The 19,529-nt window shown below is 44.5% G+C and overlaps 1 protein-coding gene across 1 annotated transcript; it reads left to right on the forward strand.

Annotated features, from left to right (window-relative positions):
• Positions 1-1,815: 1,815 nt before the first annotated feature.
• Positions 1,816-2,745, forward strand: LOC117891412 (protein windbeutel). Its single transcript, XM_034796859.1, has one exon. It carries the CDS (start codon positions 1,901-1,903, stop codon positions 2,684-2,686), a length of 786 nt encoding a protein of 261 aa, XP_034652750.1. The 5' UTR covers positions 1,816-1,900; the 3' UTR covers positions 2,687-2,745.
• The last annotated feature ends 16,784 nt before the right edge of the window (positions 2,746-19,529 follow it).

Raw genomic sequence — 19,529 nt, forward strand, 5'->3', positions numbered from 1 at the left:
GAGTACGAGTATTAGTTCGGGAGCTCGGCTCTGCAAACCCTGAAGGTTTCCTCACCACGGAGGTCCGTTGACGGTCCTTCGACGTTGGTTTGTAAGGAGCTCACCTCCAACTACTTTTCTAGCCACGATTTGTCTATATTTAAGACTTTATTTCTATTTTTAAAGCGGAGATTGCCTGGAAGGAAATCTGTGTTTGATTTTAATATCGGATTTTACTAAAGCGAAGGATAGCTGTGACGCATGGCCCTGGGTGGACAGGTGTTAAAAATAAAAGGCTCGTCACGGCAGCTAATTGAAGGTATGTCTATTGTTCAGTCGCTATCGTAGGTTCTCAGAGGGGGTGTACTTAACAAATTGCTTGGCCCAGTATTGCATAATGAATGAAGTGCAAAGAGAGAGTGTTCGAAAAACTACGCAATGAACTGTGTCCACATGCTACAGACCGAACTAGGACTTTATTTTTCGCGTTGCAAGAGGTCACCATATCAAACAGAGCTGGGTCAATAAAGCCCCAACCAGCAGGTAATTTTGGACCTTTGTGCGATTGACACACGCATGTCAGTCCCCGTTATTGGATATCCACTTCGCATTACCATTACCCCATTACTGTACTCCACACCGAAATTCCGCACTGCTAGTGGTACATAGACGGGTTTTCTTTGCCCCTGAACTAGACTGGACTGACACAACTCCACCCCCACAGCAACTCGTACCCTAACCTTACCTCTTCCCATTCCATCTGGGTAAAGGACCGCCCATCGAAAAAGATAATTTACCAGTCGCCCATATCGATCGTGTGAAGCTCGCAATGCTTTTCCTTTCCAAATTGCGTGCCGTGATGTTCAATTTTCCGTAGAGTGGACAAACGAAACCGCAAATGGAAAAACTAAACCAACTATTCTAGCTTGCTAGGAGGCGGGACAAAAGCTGTAGGTGGAGCGCCGGCGAGCGGGGAGTCCAGAGGCAACCGACATGTGTGCCGCACACATGAATTATTAATCGACAATTGCCGAAAATGTCCATTAACCAACTGCGGGGTGGGAGAGGGAGGCCACGAAAATTTCAATTGCTGGCTAATGAAAATTATGGCACACGGGGTTAGTTTTTCCATCTATGTACATGCAGGTGTTTTCATTTCTTTTTATACATATTTACATATGTATGTATGTATGTACATATATATGTATACGGGGTGAACAATTTGCTGGGTGTTTGTAACAAAATCGTCGTTTCTTGATCAGGAGAAGTTCGGACCCGTACGCGTTGATGGTTTCTGATATCTGACATAGATCACTCGAAAGTAACGAGTCAATCAGGAGAAAGCCCTAAATGACCGACCCTCTTATACTGTCATTATATGGCCTGTGTCTAATTACTCTGGCTCACTTGCACGCTCCATTGACCAAATGATCACTTTTATTGAAATGAGTTTTCTATCAAGAATTTCTGATGCCAATTATTTCTAGATTTGTGTGAAGCACTCAAAAGCAACGAACAAACGAAGAATATCGGGCATTACAACATAAATCTCCCTTGGAGCAATACTGGCGCCGCAACAGCTGAACCAACAGCAAGTGTTGGCCAGCAGAGACTCGGCCGGTTTTGAGTGTAAGAGAGAACTGCTTCACTGACGTGTCATTCAACTCGATCGAGAACCAGAAGTAGCAGCTGAGAACCGCACTGGTGAGCGAAGCGTAAAGAGGCCCGCGTGGCTATAGCAACTAAACAATATCTGTTGAGCGCAGCGAAAAAAAGGCCAAGGGGTAAGAAAAAACACTCCGTCTCGAATTTACCTCGACTTTGCTCTTGCTTACACCCGCAGTCAGTTCTCAAAGAGGATCGGGAGAAGAAAGGTCAAGCTCATAGGTTCTGCAACAAGAAATCTCTTTTTTCAAAGACAATGATGAGGATACTGGTGACACTGCTACTGGCGGCTCTTCTGGCACGGCATGCTACGTGGGCAATCTCGTGTGCCGGCTGTGTGGACTTGGACGAAATCAACTTTAAAAATACCGTCGAGCGATTTCCATTTGCTGTGGTCAAGTTTGATATTGCGTTTCCCTATGGGGAGAAGCACGAAGCATTTGCTGCCTTATCCAAGGCAGCCCACAGGGTAACTGGAGAGCTACTGGTGGCCACTGTTGGAATTAAAGACTATGGTGAACTGGAGAACAAGGCACTGGGTGAGCGATTTGAGGTTGACGACAAGAATTTCCCGGCCATACTCCTCTTCAAGGGCAGCGTGGAGCAGTACGTTAAGTTCCCCAGTCACTTGGAGGTAACGCTGGACAATCTGAAGGCCTTTGTAAGCAGCAACACCCCCCTGTATATTGGTCGCGATGGTTGCCTTAAGGAATTCAACGATGCCGTCCAAAACTACGCAAACCTACCGGATAAAGCTCAACTCAGCTTGATTGAGGATCTAGAGACCCAGCAGGGGAATCTCTCCAAGCCGGAGGAGAAGTTGAGTGGCAAATATTACTTGTTGTACATGAGGAAAATTAATGAGAATGGATACGGATTCCTCGAGGAGGAGACAAAGCGACTGCTCCGTCTCAAAGCCGGGAAAGTGACAGCCGCCAAGAAGCTGGAGCTGCAGCAAAAGTTGAATATTCTGGAAGCCTTTCGTGTCCACAACATAACCAAAGTAGCGCCCGAAAAGGGGTCATCAAAGGAAGATCTGTGAACCAGTATCTTCTGTACTTTCCGCAAAAATAAACAAAATTTTAGTGATCTTCAAGTACACTCAATCTAGGGAATCTGATTTGTGTGTATGTACATTAAAGCTTAGCTTAAACATATTTGCGTCAATTCAATGTTTTCAATATTGGTCCCTAACCACTTGTATGTTAGAGTCATGTAATCCGGATGATCCCAACAATGTAAGAGTACAAGGTCCTCTTACACCTTTCGCCACTCCTGCGTCATTAACGGCTCGATTTATCGACTGCCTTGACTATTGTCCCACTACTCCATAGTATAATTGGTTCTGGTGAGTTTTCTTAATGTTTAAAATATGCACATGTGAACACATCATATTTGTTTACAGATCTTCAAATAGCGGGACGTGGAAGCAACACAGTACTACATCTGCAACTTAGCGGTTATTTGTCAAATTTTACATTTTTTCTTCATCTGTCATCTACATCATCAACACTACTCACGCCAACACGCTCCTTTAGCTCGCCACCCTCCCCTAGAAACACACACTGCAGAGTCAGGGCAGAGTCGCGGCAGAGGCAGCGGCAGAGACGTGTCAGGGGCAGAGGCCAATAAACTGAAGTATCTTTTGGGGGCTGCTTTTGTTCTCAAGAAAGTGGTTGGTTCACTACAAGAAAGTGTTTGTTGTACAACATTAACAAAACATCTTTTGATGTACAAGTTTTTTTTTTGCAACAAATTTTGAGAACAACGACAGAACAGTTTTGTTTTCTTCTTTTCTCCTATATTTGTGGGCCGATCAGAATGTGCCGAAAACCTCCCCTCCTGTGCTCCAGAGATGACTGCAGCGACTCGTATGTTGGTTTTCCCCAGCTTTGTGGCTTCGTCACCAGATAGTAAATGTAGCGATCATTATCCTTGAGCACAGCCACATCACCGCTGGCCGCCTTCTGGGCACGCAGCTCATCGACCTTGCCGTAGACCTCCTTGAACTTCACAGCTATGCCTGCGCCCATGGCCAAGTCAGCGCCCACGCAATGGGCCAGCGAGTGCGAGACTTTGTCTACAGTATGTAAATGTATGTAAATTATTAAGAGAGACATGTTTATTAAGTGATAACATTGAAAAATTTGAAAAATAGCGCGCATACATCACCAGTAATCATTGTGGCTATAATAATGATCCCATCGGATCCCAATTTAGTGATCTGATAGATATGGTCATTCCCTACGGAATGGCGTTTTTAGTTTTCTGTTATCTTCAAAATTGTAGGGAGGTTTTCGCCCTTTTGCGGGGGCGGAAGGGGGCGGGGCTCATTTTTTAAATACACTGGTTTCAGTGTGAGCATACAGCAGTCTGGTGCCAAAATTTGGTGGCTCTAGCTCTTATAGTCTCTGAGAACTAGCCGACAAACAAGACGGACAGACGGACGGACGGACGGACGGACGGACGGACAGACAGACATGGCTCAATCGACTCGGCTATTGATGCTGATCAAGAATATATATACTTTATGGGGTCGGAAACGTTTCCTTCTGTGCGTTACATACAACCGTTATCCGCACAAATACAATATACCCTATTTACTCTTCGAGTACCGGGTATAACTAGAGCGACTGAGATTTAAGCACCAATTTAGATGTGCTACTGCAACTTGTCATGGAATTTGATCAAAAAGTATACCCATGTTATACCTTTGGGCTGCTCGAAAGATCAGAAAGGTTTTATTGTTATATATACTTTTGGGCTGATCCAAAGTATCTTTGGGTTTCATAGCATACATTTTGGTGTATAATTTAAATACTTTTTTTAAGTGTTCTTCAAAACATGTAAGCCGCTTTCCGGCGCTGATGATAATGTTTGATTACTGTTCAGATTGTTCATAGTTAATTATGTTTACTTGTATATCAGTGGACACACTCCATTTCAACAACGCTATTTAGCTCGTATTGAGTATGAAGTTCTGATAGCACTTTACTAGAGAGGCGGTGGAAATAAAATAATATTAAATATTTTCTAAATAAACTGTTTCCTCATCAGCACTTTTCGATCGTCCCAGAGCAAAAAACATACCAAAGATCCCATGGGGCCAGCATGAAATAGTGATGGTGGAAGAGAGCAGAGAGGGGAGCCGTTGTTGCCTCTCTGTTTTTAACTGTTTCTGGTGGCGCTGCAGCGCGCTGTGTCAGAGCACATGTGTGTGCGTGACTGAATCTGCCGGAGCCTTGATTGTGTTTGTGCTTGCGTTGTTATCGCTCATTTTCACTTTAATAGAGTTTGTTGTTGGTGCTGCTGTTGCACTCTCTTGGAGTTTGCTCTTTTGTGCACGCTGTTGGGGCGGCCATATTTATTTTTGTTGTTGCTGCTGCTGCCACTGATGGAGGCAGACAGCAGCAATAAACGCACTAAAAAGATCTTGTCTTGTTGTTGCCATAGTCATTTTGTTTTTGTGTATTTTGTATGCGAAAGTCAATGAACTTTTTCGGTGTCTGGGCATTTTTCGGCTAGATATTGTTGTTTCTGCCGTTGCAACGCGTTGTTTGCGATAACTATTTGGGTGCACTCTGCTGTCCGAAGCAACGAATTCAGATACACACGCAGAGAAATGGGCATGGGGACAGAATGTGCAGACACACAAGTTGCCTATCTGCAGATAATGCATTCAATGAAAAGTCACAACCAGCGCCCGCTTTTGCCAGTGGTCGCCCTTTTTTAGTGTTTCTCAGATAAGCAACCTTTGACCCGCAGCTCTGCCAATTGCCAGTCGCCGAAATAAAAAAAGCGGAAAACTCAATCAGAAAAACGGCAAGCCTACGGCTGGGCAACGCGCAGCATTTTCTGCTGGTGCTCGCGAAAATTATTTTCACACACTTTTAACCGCAAATCTCAAATTCAGATGCCCACTCCGAGTCCTACTCCAACCTCGGCGTAGACTGGTGGAGGGGCAGATGATGCAAATGTTTGCGTTTCCACGCAGTTGCATCCATCGACCAGAATTAATCAATCGCATGCAATCAAAGACAACCCTTTCTTTGTCATGGGAACTTGGGAAAACATTGTAAGCAAATCGCCCACGCAGGCAAACCAAGCGCAGAATTTTGAACCCTTCTGCTCCTCCACCTCCTGCCACTGATCATTCACTTGCGGCTGAGTGCGTAATTGTACATATGTACATATGTACATACATATGTACATGTGCGATCTCTGAAGACCAAAATCGGGCCAGGGAAAATTTGGGAAATGTATTGTCGCCGGCGATGCCCCAAACTAACTCGAAAAGTCATCAAACGTAATGTTGCAGGTCGCCATTGCCAAGCCATGTCGAAGTCATCTCCATCTGCATCATCCGGGGACTACCTGCTGTGAGATTTACGTTTGTGCATTTCATTTTGTCGTTTTATTCATTTATTTTCGATTGTTTTTTTGGCCATAAAACAGGTTCGGTCTCGACTTTTTTCTTTATCTCCCGCTGCAGATCGCCGAACATTTGTGCAGCCCAATTCCAATACCAGTGCCAGTCCAGTCCAGTCCAGTCTCGTCCCAAATGCATTTTGATTCGAAACTCCATCTCTCGCTAGAGTCCAATCTCCCTTCGCGATTCTACACGCCTACAAGTTGTCAACCCATAAAGACGCACAGACACCACTCCGTATCAATTGTGGCCCTCTATCGAAGGGTAAGGGTAAGGGTTCCTCGGGGTCAGTCCAAAGCAAATGCATAAATTGTGTAATTCCCAGCTAGCGCGATATGAAATCTGGTCGGGTCGGGTCGGGCCTGTGCCTCTGTCTCTGACTGTGTTGATGATGCTGACTCGGAAGAGCTCTGCATTTCAGCTAAGAAACACATTTTCACGACTCTCTCCTGACTCTGATGATAGTTTGTTGATATTCCTATTGCTGTTGTTTTTTTTGCGGCCTCCCTTGGGGAACCGGGACCAAACCGGCACAGGTAGCCCGCTTAAAACCCGATTTTCTTCATCGTGTAATGCGTTTTTCTTCTATAGGTTTTTGAAAAATGTTTCATTTTGAGGTTTTTGCTTTCCTCCAACCTTCTTTGATTGCATTTTGTGGCAGCTTGAGCGCAGCTTCAGTTCGGTCTCATGGCTTAATTGGGCAGGCTATGGGCGGGGGCAGAGGTATGGCCAGCGTCTCGGTCGATTGGCGTTCTAGGCCGCCAGCGACAACGGCCATGGCCGTTGCACCGCATGCAGATAGATACCATTCCAGAGTCAATGACTTGTGAGGCATTTTCGTGGGCACCCAACACCTAAGAAACGTTTGACAGTTTTATTCACGAATATGTACAATGAGAGAGGCAGGAAAAGGCATTACCATTGGGGTTCTCAATTGAAGGGATCGAAATGCAAACCGCCCTAGCCAACCAGGACCAATGAAGTATTGATTAAGATTCATGAGTGATCCGATAGCACCAGCATTCCCTTACCTCACCACCACCGCACAAGTCACAAATGCCAGGTTTCCAAACCTTCCCCGCCAGGAGCTCCAAGGAAGGACTGCAAAATGCATCCTTTCATCTAGCGGAGCCTGTGCCCGCTGACCCTCATCTTCCGAAGACTTACAATTAATTTCAAATAATTGGCGGAAATTTGTTTGCCGTTTAATTGCCAGACTTTCACCAGCCACACAGCTCGTCCACTCTCTGCTCTCGCTCGCTCGCTATTACAGCCAAGCACTAGGCCATTTCCAATTTAATTTTCACAATTTCCCAATCAATTTTCTTTATTGACAAAGATGCGGGTGAGAGCAAGCGCAAGCCGCCAGCTAAATTTGAGTGTCAGATATCTTTTGGATTGCAATTGCAACATTTCATCAAGCGCTTCCCTCTCTCGCTTCTCTGGGACTGTGTTGGCATGTTTCTCAGCACCCGACCGGGTCATTGACTTGTGTTTTGCTTCGGGCTGCTTACGCGTACGAATGCATCTCCTAGAGAGTTGGGTGCGTTATGAGGGCGGCAGAGGGAGTGGCCGGTCTTCACATTCGCAGCAAATAAAATGAAGCGTGTAGCTTTTCCAGCATCCCGCGAACGGAACTATATAAATTGTATGTGTTTTGTTTTTGGGTGAACCTCACTCTCACCCACCCAGACCTAGAAGGTTCTTTTCCCAGGATCCTATGGAAACTTAAGACAACCTGCATCTTTGCAGTGCATTGCGGGGTTCGCTGCTTTGGAGATGAATATCAAAATATGTCTTTGTCCTTGGCCAGGATTCGCGGCGTTCCCACAGTCAGCATCGACTGAAACAACGAAATCTATTGTCTGGCCGACTATCGAGTATTTTTATATCAGAATCAGAACCAGAATCAACCGCCAAAGAGTGCCAACAAAACTCCGAAAAGTCAGAGACCCAACAATAGAGCCCAAAGGCCAGTGGTTGGCTCAGGCAACGGATAGACAAAGTCAGAAATCGCTTAAGGTTAACACATCGCAAACAATGGTCGTGCAAATGGACTGAGAGGGGATCGTAAGCCGGTAAAGGGGAAAGGGGAACGTGGAGCTACGTTCTAACACCGGGACAAGTGTCGCTATCACGAGGAGGGTAAGAGTAAATAAAAACCTGTTCCTTGTATCCCTTTCTTCGAGAACAGCCTGTACCTGAGACCGACCTGTTATGCGATGCCTTTCAAGCCCAATCCTAATTAGGGGAGGGAAAACGCACTGTCTCTCGGATGCTGAGTCAGCAGCAATAGCTAAAAAGTAAATAAAAACGCTCATCGGGACTATCACGGAGTTGCAAGAAGATCGCGTAAGCATTGGGCATCGGTGGATCGATCAGCTCGCAGCGAACAAACTACAATTCCTGATGCAGGTGCCGAAGACAAACATTAAAAGTCACATTCTCGAAAACAGACGCCGGACAATGGGCACAAAAGTCAGAGAGAAAACATTAGACGAAGGAGAAGAAAGAAGGGAATGAAAAGGTCCAAAGAAAAACATAAGGGACGGGTCCCGAAACGACACACGTACATACATATGTATGCACATAGTACATATTCTCGACTATAAAATTTATTCGCATTAATCGCCGTCAGAGATAAAAAAATGAACGAAGAATGGTCGAGGAGGGGGGATGCAGACAGAGGTCCGACATTGAGATGATAAGGCAACATTGACACCTTCACCAGGCTCTATAGTTCCTTTGCCATTGGCATCTTCTGATTGCGTGAGTGCTTCGGTTTCTGGACTAAAAAGAAAACAATTTGCAGTTCGAGGAGTCTAGAGCAGTCAAGGATCTGTGCCGAGCGCAGGACTGTACCCTGGACTGTACACCTTGCTAGGCATCGTTTCTATTTCTGGTTTGGGCCTGTCCCAGCTCGCTCTCGACCGGGGAGCGGTAACAGTGGAGGGTGTAGATTGGGGCGGAAGTACCGCAAAGTGGAATGAAGCGTATGCGTGTGTAATTAAGTGTCGCAAAAAGACGGAGGCTGCTGCCAGCGGCCGGAGTGGGCGTGTTGGTATGTAGTACACGTGACACGAGAATATGTATGTATGTATGTTTAAATAGAAAAAGCATGTTGTTCCTGTACTCCTGGTTGGAGGATTCTGTCCTGGCACACGGGGGTGGGTGGGTGATAAAAATGTTGATGTAAATTGCAAAAAGCAGTTTTTATGTCCCGTTGCCACATTTTGGTAAGAGGGAGAGTCTTTGCCCGTGACGTGGACGGAGGCGGGGTGAAAGTAAAAGCCTCTGAAGTGGTGCAAAATATTAGACAAGGGCTGTTGCCTGTGTGTGGGTGGCAAGGTGGGTGGAAGTGGTGGAGATGGGGTGGCTCGCTGGCTTTGATGTGACATTGTTTGTTTAAGTTTCACATTCTAATAATGGCGCATCGATGCGAATGCTCAGCTTTAAATCGGTCAGCACTTGTGGGACGTTAGGTCGACAGATAATGCCAAATAAAATCTGCACCAGCAGCTCTGACCAACCGAGCTGAGTTACACACTCGTTAGACTGGCGATATTCTGTTCAAATTGCCAATGGCGAGGTAGCAAAATTTCCTAAAATAATCTCCAACGAAATTTACTTATTATATTATATTCCTAAGAATAGATATCGGTGAGAGGAGTCATTGACACATCCAAATGTGCGTCTAACCTTTAAAGGGGCAGGGAAGGGAGATGGAGATGTTGTATGTACCTATGTACATACATATGTACATATGTACATACATACATACATATGTAAAAAGTAGATGAAGCATCGGAAATCGTTGATCGGAGTCCTGGGATCTCTACATTCTTTGCAGCGATCACGTAGCCGGCAAATTTTCAAGAACAATATGCAAATTTTTAAAGGTTCTCACGATCGAGGAAACGATGCTCAGTGTACCTGACACCCAACAGTTAAATTAGAGCGAAGATCCCGCAGATCACGCAGATCTTGCATCTATTCGGTGGCAGCAGAAAGAGTTTTCCACAAACAAGAAAATTTGCATAAGGTTTTCACTTGGCGAAAATAGGGTAAGAGATGTTCTCGCAGCCCCTCCTCTCCATTTCCTTTCATTTCTTTGATCCCTGATTTGCATAAGATACTTCGACTTGCGAAACTGCCAAAAGAACCTAAATGGAAACGAAAGTGAAAATGAAAATGTGATAAGGAAAACAGAGACAGAAGGACCAGACAGGGGTTAATTATGCGCACAGTGGACGTGGACGGCGCCTCAGTCCCAGCATGCCGACACGCTCGCACACCTGAGTCCTGGCAGGGGGTTGAAAATTGAAGAGGGACAGCAGCAGCGACGCTCATTTGCATAATGTCCACATGAGATGTGCATGCAATTTACTTAGTTAAAAATTATGTAAATTATGCGTGCAAAAACCACCGAAGGAAACGTTCTCACGCTCGCAACTCCTTCGACGGTGGCCTGGACCTCTCCTTGCCTATCTTGGGGTGCGGTGTTTGGGTTTCTGCACAACAGGCAACAAATCAATTTTGATCGATTTTCATTAAGGTCTCGATTGATTTGCATTTACATATCCTTTGGCATCCTCTCGATTCCCTTCCCGGAGAATCAAGATTGGGTTGAAAATTATGTTAATGATCAAACAGATCCTTTTGTTAGGTTCGGACTCAACTTCGAAAGTGGTGGACAGTGCATTTCCTGAGGAAAAGCATTTCAGTCTCTGAGCCTCCTTTCATACTCTTTCCGATTGCCATTTTGCGCGCTTCGCAACTTTTTGCGAGATGATTCGCTCGCCAAGAGCTCCTCCCATCCGTCGAAATACCACCACCAACCCCACAACCCCTGAATCCCAGGCGAGGAACTGCCACAAACTTAGCAAAATCGCCAATGCGATTCGCCAAATTCCAATCGAAGAGTCATTGCATGTTGCAAATTGCAAAAGCCAGCCAATGCCCTATTCTCTACAGACCCAGGCGCAACCACACCACCGTTTGAAAAGAGCCCTCCGTCTGCTCCGTTCCTCCTCTAATTCCGTCAGGAAAATATGAACTTTGTCCGGAGCATAAAAAATCCGCAAAATGAGGGTTGTCTCTCGTAAAGTACTTATCAAAAACACCCCAAAACCGACCCTCCCCTCTATTCGGCACACTCACACGCACACGCTCTCTTGCATTATTAAAAGTGGATTGTGCGTTACGTGAATCTTGTATCTGGCAATTTCGCAGCGGCAGCGTTAGTGACAGCGGCCACATGCAAATTTTTTGTTGCCGTTGCCCAGGGGTTGAAGTAAACTGGGGGAAAAAGGAAAATTTAGCTAAAGCCAAAATCAAGCTGCAATACTGGATGGGATGGAGCTGGATGCCGTAGAAGCCCTACTGCTAGCAACCCCATAGTCGCACCTTCGGTGAAGTTGTTCGCGTTGTCGCGAGGACGGAGCTTCGACACTTCCTGCAGTTTGCTGCTCCGTTGCGGTTTGCCTTAGCAGGGTTGCCATTGCTGTGGCAGAAATAAATGTCGTTATGCCAAGTCTTTCCCTCAGAATTATGTCATTTTCAAATCGAAAACCAACTGTAAATAGCGAAATATTATTTGGCCCGCAACGATCCTGGTCGAGGGGATAGGCTTTCCTTATCATACTCGGATCTGCAACTGTCACTTTTCAAATGGAAATACACCAAGATTGAGGAAAAGTAGGGGAAAACGTGACGTCTGTAAACACCCACGACAAACATTCGCTTCTATCATATTTGGCATAAATTACACGCCGTACGCCATATCTGTCTACCCATGGTGGTGCAGGGGAGTTATCCCTCGGTTTCGTTTACAGTTTTTTGTGCAGCACCGCCATACAACAACGAAACAGGAATAGAAAAAACGGGGGAAATGAAAACAGATATGAAAATGGGAAAACACGCACTCGTCGCGCTTCACACGCGCAAGGATCTCTAAAAGGATCCAATTACAAAGAACGTCTGAGAACTTTGACTTGAACAAAGCAACATACACACAAAAAAAGAGAGAAAACCTAAAAAACAAAACAAAATAGTTTGATTTTGTCGCGTTTTGATGCCATTCTCTCGATCCTGGGTCCATTGTCTGGACATGGACAGCGTGTGTCAGTCACTCGAATTGCTCGAGTCGCTCGAGTAGGGGCTATCGATCCTGGTTTCACTTTCGTTTGGTTCCCTTCTGTCCGAGGTCCTTTTCGTCATTGAATGCTGGTCCAGCAGGATGAAATGAGGGATAGAGAGAGTGTGAGGCAGAAGCCTGATCATTGTTTTGACTTATTGACCTTTGCGGGCCAATTAGGCACATTCAATGAGCTATGTATGTATGTATGTACATTCGTACGTTAACAAGATACATATGTATATTGCATAGACTAGCCCAACAGTTATGCAATCAACTCGAGAGTTTCCAGCATATACATAAATGACTTGGGCACGATCGCCTCGTGATCTAGCGTTCAACTTGAGTTTATGTTGGTGTAGGGTCGCCAGATGAGGCATGCAACAAACCGACTCCAAATTTGTATGCATGCCAGTGTGTGTGCGCTTGAATGCGGATCCACAAGTACGAGTATCTTGTGTTTTTACCAATTTCCCCTTGCCATCCATTGCAAAGATGGCGTCGTCGAAAACGTTGTTGTAGCACCGATCATGCTCTTCCTCTCCTACTACAACATTCCACAACCACACCTCCTCACTCTTCTACACCCAACATCACAGCAATCTTGGCTTTATAAGTATGTACATACATACATATGTATGTATTTTTCTTTTAGTTCCCTTCCTCTTCTTGTTCTCTGTTTTGTTGACATTTCCAAAAATGTTTTATCGCGCTGCCGTCGTTGCTGTTGTTGTTTTTGCGTTTGCTGTGAATGCCACGTTTGTCTCAAGAATGGGGATGTGTATGTGTATGCGTGTAGGTGCGTGTGTGTGCAGTGCGTTTCTTCTAAAATTAAATGCAACATTGCGTCGACTCACTGCCGCTTGCACTCAATTGCGTGGTTAATGCTAATTATTTGTTATTCCACATCGTAGTTCTAGCAGCGCGTAATGGGAAAATGGTAGGACAACGAGAAAATAGAAATAGAAGAAAACATACTCTGGAAGACACGCACCCGAGACGTGCAATTGCTGGCGATTTCCGGCTGTACAGCACACAAACCGAACAGCACGGAAGAAAAAGTAGAAAAACGAGCAAATAAGAATGTTTGAATGTTGTAAAAGCAGTACTGACTGTACCAACGATCGCAGTGTAAATGTAACTACCTTCAAGCTAATATATTTCCACAAACGGCTCTAGGACGAGCTCAAGTCAAGCATGGTTTGCCTGGAATTGATGGAATCGCAAGATCATATGACATTGATGTAACACTCCCAATCTCATCCTTAGTGTGTGTGTGGCCCTTTGAATGTAATTAATGAGCCGCAATATGTATTAAATAGCAATGAGAAGGAACGACTCGCAAAACCACTCCACGATTCCGTAATGGCCTGTCACTCAATTGCAACTGAAACTGCAACAGCAGCATCAGACAATATTCTTTGTTGGGTCAAGAGGACACTGCAAGACAATTTCTCGGCCACTTGTCAAAATAATTTGCGCCTCGCATGGATCCGGGTAGTCGGTTACCTGCCGTGCAATTGTTGACTTAGTTGTTCTCCCACCAGATGATGACGAGATGGGAAATGTGTGAGAATTTCTTAAGCAAACCGAAACTGATGCGGCTCGAGAGGGTTGGGAAGGTTGGAGGGGTTTCCTTTAGTTAGGTGCATCTACATATGTGTGTATGTAAAAGGGAACCATAGTCTTGATTCTAGTTATAGATGCAATTAATGCGATTATGATCCATTCCATATCCCCACAATAAAAACAGCTACAAGTGATCAGGCAGTAAATTCTCTAAAAATTATCACCTGTACTGTGAATTCGGGGAATCAATGGTTCAATAACCCAACAAAGGAAAACCAGAAGAATGACGAGAAATTATGGCGCACACAAAGAGCGTTATACAGAGGATGCGGAAGAGGGACGAGGTTCGAAGGACGAAGGACAAACCCAAGCGAATGCACAAATTGATTGCTGCTTCTGTTGCAGGGGCGAAGTGGAGGAGGACGATCGTCATGCGAGGCATGCAACAGGATACATACATACATATGTATGTACATTCACACACACAGGGACGAGCATGCGGGATGAAATCCCTGGGAAAAGTTAACTTTTTGATTCGATTGGAGAAGGAAAAGAATCACACGGAAAGTCACACGGATTGAGGGAAAAAGGGAACATGTTGCAAGTCAGTTGCTGAGCAGCAGCTGAACGTCAGCAGGTTGCATCAGTTTTGGAAAGGGGAATAGGGGAATAGGGGAAAACGATAAAAAAGGCAAAACAATGGACAAGTCTGAATTGGCTCCTCGATTCACTGAGAGTGTTGTTCTGCGTTCTCTACGTTTACTCTACGCGTATTTTTACACCTGTCACTGCCTCTCCCTGGTTCGCACCTCAACTAGATCTCTTTTAAGAGAAAAGCTATAAAAAGCCCCAATTTTTGGCAAAAGCTTATTTATGTACATATGTACATCTGTATGTACATACATATGTATGTATGTATATTTTTGCAGCGTTATTTCTGTATACATATTTACATACATACATACATATGTATTCACATGTATTTATGTATATACATATGTAAATACATACATATGTACATACTTACTTATCTACATTTCTGCTCGCGCAGAGAGTACATCTTGTAAGCATTCGATTATTAGGCAGTAATGAAGAATTGGCAGCAAAATGTTTTGTTCTTTGTAAATATTTAATAAATCGAAATCCCTCTCTCGGTTTTGCCGAGCACCGAGAACGAACCATAACAGACCGTACAGATCTAATCGCTCTCCAGAAAGCTTTCTGCCTCTACTTTATTATTCTGCTGTCGTTGGCTCGTACTTCTGCTACCACTCTCTTTCCACATCGACTAAACGAGCCTTACCAAGTGTCTGTGCTTAAGTCTGCGACTCATTTAATATTAACTATCAAATGAACAGAGCACGGTTTCAGAGAACTTTAGTTTTTCCGAAAAAATGGCGATTCAAGCTGTGCCAAAAATAGGCAAAAATCGCGCCCTTGCACACTTCGATACACTCTGCACGCACACAGGCACACCATTCGGAAAGCTTGTAAGTGTGCTTTTTTTGTTTTGCTCATTTTGTTGTGTGCAAAAATGGCCTCTGATTGGTCGGATTGCGAATTTCGTGGAATTTCGCGAACGTCAGAGCGAATCGAAAACTTGCACAAAGTAGCTTCGGCAAAGCTATTCAGCCTCGGCTGCTACTCGGCTCCGAGCAAGAGAGAGAATCGAAGAGAGTAAGTTTTTGCATGTTTACGTAATTTGTTGTTGTTTGCGACTAGTTTTTTGCGTGTTATTTTTTTTTGCCGGCATTTTGCTCTTGAATTTTTGTTTTTGCAGCATTTCAAGTTCAAGTTTAGGGACGGCGCCCGTCTGCTCAGCAGTGGAATTGCTTTTGTTATTCAGCTTACCGTGCTTTCGCACGCGTAACTATGTATGTATGTACATACATATGTATGTATGTAGGAACATGCATATTTATTTATGTATGTACATACATATGTACATATCTGGAAATGTGCGTGGTGTTATGGGTCCGGTCTGTAGGGTTCTTTCTGGCTGTTGACGCAACTTTTTGCTTCTTTCCCTGGAAGAATTGGTCTCACTGAACTTTTGAACCTTTGTACTTCTACTCAATTCCACTTTTATGCAATTGGCATTGAGCGCACTATTTTTCCGTGTATTCACATAGGTGGGTGGGTGGCAATGGCCCAGAAGCGACACATTGTTTTCAATATAAACAACTCAAGAACCTGAACTTCCAAATAGAATTGATAATTTTACGCCAGCAACAACAGCACAGACAAAAATTCGATGTAAACAACAATTATGTAATAATCAAGACTGACCCTGAAAAGTGCTCGACAGATAAACAAGCCACCAACTGGCGGTTTTTCAGCTTCGGTTTCGGTTTTGTTTTCGATTATATTTTGTTTTGTATTTGCAAAATACTTGGGTTGACTTCTCTCTAATCGTGCGGCGCATAAGGGCCGAACTGATAATTCTATGCTCTCAGAGAGCTTTCCGCTCCCCCAAATTACCTCACCGCGCTGTCTCTTCCTCAGCTTGGTGGTGCAGAATTGTTGATTATTTTCCTAGTCTGTACAAAACTTTTCGTTAAATTTGTGAGTCAGCCTATGTATACATACATACATATTTATATACATCATATGCTTGTGTGTGTGTATCTGTCATACATAAGTGTTTACATGCACATGTACAGTCAGAGCTTTTCTACACACGCCACATTTCGCTGCTCTCTCCAGGCGAGAATCAGCAAGAAACAGAATCAGTCGGTTTAACCGCCCAGACCCAGTCCCCAGATCCAATCCCTTAGTTAAATTGTGAACTCAAGGTCAGTTCTCGGACCGCTCGCAGAACGTTGTGTTCTGCCACAGAACTTACATCGCTGCTCTCTCTCTCTGTCTCGGTTGGACACATGTAAGCCTCGCCCTGCAGGGTCTACGCACAGATACAGTGATACATCCCAGCGGTCGTACGTGTGTAAGCAAGCTCGTTGAAACATTTCTGGGAAGTTGTTTTTCGCTTATTTTTATGTTTTGTATCTTTGCGGCATTTTGCATACTGACCGCCGAGTGTTCGCACCGATCCTCGCGAGTTTTCCACCAGAAGTGAACACAAGTGAACAGCAAGCTCAAGCCACATAAAAGTTTCGAGCGGAGTAATGCCAGTGAAAATGGCGGGCTCCAGCACAAGTTTAGTGGAAACGTGGCGAAACTATTTGCGAAACTGCGAAACGAAATATGGTTAGAATCGAAGCTCTAGCCGGATCGCACAGATACATTCGTGAAACGTGCTCTACGGGAAAGCCCGAAAGCATCGAGAGGGCAGGCTGTGCCTCGATCATCTCGCAGATACATATTACAGAGAGACACATAAAACTACAAGACACAAAAAGGTATGTAAGATCGGAGGCATCCCCACCCCCAACCATGTGACCGTGGTCATATGAATTCAAACGAAAAATTCACAACGCTCGACTTGAAATTTCTCTCAAATTGCTAAAAATACAATTCGAATAGCGTGCTGGTGTCTGTGACTGTGTGCGATAGTGACTTTTTGGTGAAAACATCGTGGAAAACGCACCCCATGCGCTGCTCTGAACGCTATCTGTACTTCTAGACCAGGAGTTGGAGGCGTGGCCGCAGCCGGAGCTGGAGTCGGGGCCTGGCAGCGTTACCATTTCCTTTTCCAGAATTTCCACATGTGCATGTGCAGCAAACTGCAACTGCACACTCGAGTGGTGTTGGCGGCACAAATGGCATGACCATGGATCGCTATTAATAGCAAGCGCATTAGTATCTGCATGCTACATGGAGAGCACATGTACATACATATGTATGTACATGTATGTATGTATCTGTACGCGTATCTGTATCTTGCTCTGTGGAAAAATGTGTATTATTGCAAACATATTTTAATTTCATCCTATCCCCTGTTAAAGATCGCCAACGTAAGTTACAGACACTGGTACCATTAGGTGTTTCTACGCGGCCATGTACTATTTTATAAATTATATTGTACATATGTATGTACATACATATCTACATATTTATGTACATATGTACGTACATATGTATGTACATATGTATGTACGCGAGCAAAACGAAACACATTTAAAATGGCCGACCAATGCAAAGTTGCAGTTGCAATCGTTTCGCTCCCCACATGCCGCATATGTGAATGTGGTATACACATGCACAGATGTATCTGTATCTTGTTTGCGGCCCCCGTTGTCGCTCTCTGCCTGTCTCTCCGTTTCTGTTTGCTTTCGCCTAATTTTTCGTGCCTTTTTTTACACAATTTTTGTTGAAATGTTGCCCTTTGCTATCTATCTATTCCTGTGTTTGTATTTGTATCTGAGTTATGCCTCGCATCTGTGTGCGTTGAAAAAGTGCAATGACCCATGCGTAGCGCGAATGGGCCGCTCTTTGCTACTCGCTCCCCTCACCAAGACCCCTCTCTCTTTCCGTCCGCCACTCTCCCCTGCCACCAACACAATGAAAGCGGCAACGTCGCGGGTCTACGTGCTACTTTCCATAGTTGCAGCAAATGACGCGCGCGATAAATTTTCAACGTTTTCGTTTCTTCGCTGCTTTGCTGCTCTCTGTTTGTTTCCCCGTTTCCTCCTCATTTTCGTATTCGTATTTGTATTCGTTTTTCTGGTTTTCTTGTCTTCTGGCTGCATTTTTATTCATTTTCGTCGGCTGCAGTTTTTGTTTGTTTTCCGACTGTTGCTCCAACACACACCACTCCACGCACCAAGCAGACTCAGTCGGATACAAATGCATAAGTAAATATAGTATATTCGAGAATCTGATAGATGCATACATACATATGTACATATACATATGTATGTACATATACATATTTACATACACATTAGTACATATTTGTATTTCGCCATTTTCCCCCGCACATATTTAGGCGGGCGGCGAATTATCGAAAAGATTTGATGCAGTGCCATCTAAATAAAACCGTAAAGAGAATTTGGCATCAATTAACACCAAAGTGCGAGTGCATTTTTATGGCCAAATGGGAGGTCCTGTGTCGCTCAGGGATGCTCGGCAGGTTTTTGTTGGCCGGCGGCAGCTTCTGTTTGCCTTTCATCCTTGCTAATTGCTTTTGTATGGGAATCTGGGCTAGCAGAATTTTCACGTGTCGATGCAACTTCAAAGATGCGTTAACAACTTCAAGCTACAAAAGGCGATACTTGAGGGCGAGACCAGGACCAGGCCATGGCCAGCATAAGCAAAGTCTGAACAAGGACCTCCGCTGACGAGCTGACAGGGGAGCGCAGCAGGGAGAGGAAACGAGGGAAAGGGTTGTCTGGGAAATGCGGGAAATTACGCTAGGTCTCGCTTCATCGAAGCGGTTTCCTTTTGTTTTTTATATATCCTTAGTTTTGCATTTTCGTTTTGCATGACAAATGATGAATATCCATCGTGGCTATTAAGATACTCAGACATTGATTGAATCACCCCAGGCAGACCAGCCCAGTTCCAAGAAAATCCTTTCTTTCCCATCCTGTAGTTCCTCTGAACTATTTTGGCACATTTTTGTGAGTAGCAATAAAGACATAAACCTTTATTTTCCTTAATTAAACCCTTTCGCCATGAATCATAAACACGCATGCAGCAGGTCAGTGCAATAGTCGCTCTGAGCGGTACCGTCTCCATGTGCTGACCAGAAGCTGCACAAAGAACCCTGTCCGATTGAACTTATCGCGAAAACTCCTAGATGCCTGAATACCGCACACATTCGTCGTGCAGTTTGCAAACACAAATACG

This window comes from Drosophila subobscura, chromosome E (genome assembly GCF_008121235.1).
Source record: "Drosophila subobscura isolate 14011-0131.10 chromosome E, UCBerk_Dsub_1.0, whole genome shotgun sequence".
In the NCBI taxonomy this organism is placed as follows: domain Eukaryota; kingdom Metazoa; phylum Arthropoda; class Insecta; order Diptera; family Drosophilidae; genus Drosophila; species Drosophila subobscura.

Coding starts and splice junctions, on each gene's coding strand:
- LOC117891412 (XM_034796859.1), top strand. CDS start 1,901: ATGATGAGGATACTGGTGACACTGCTACTGGCGGCTCTTCTGGCACGG.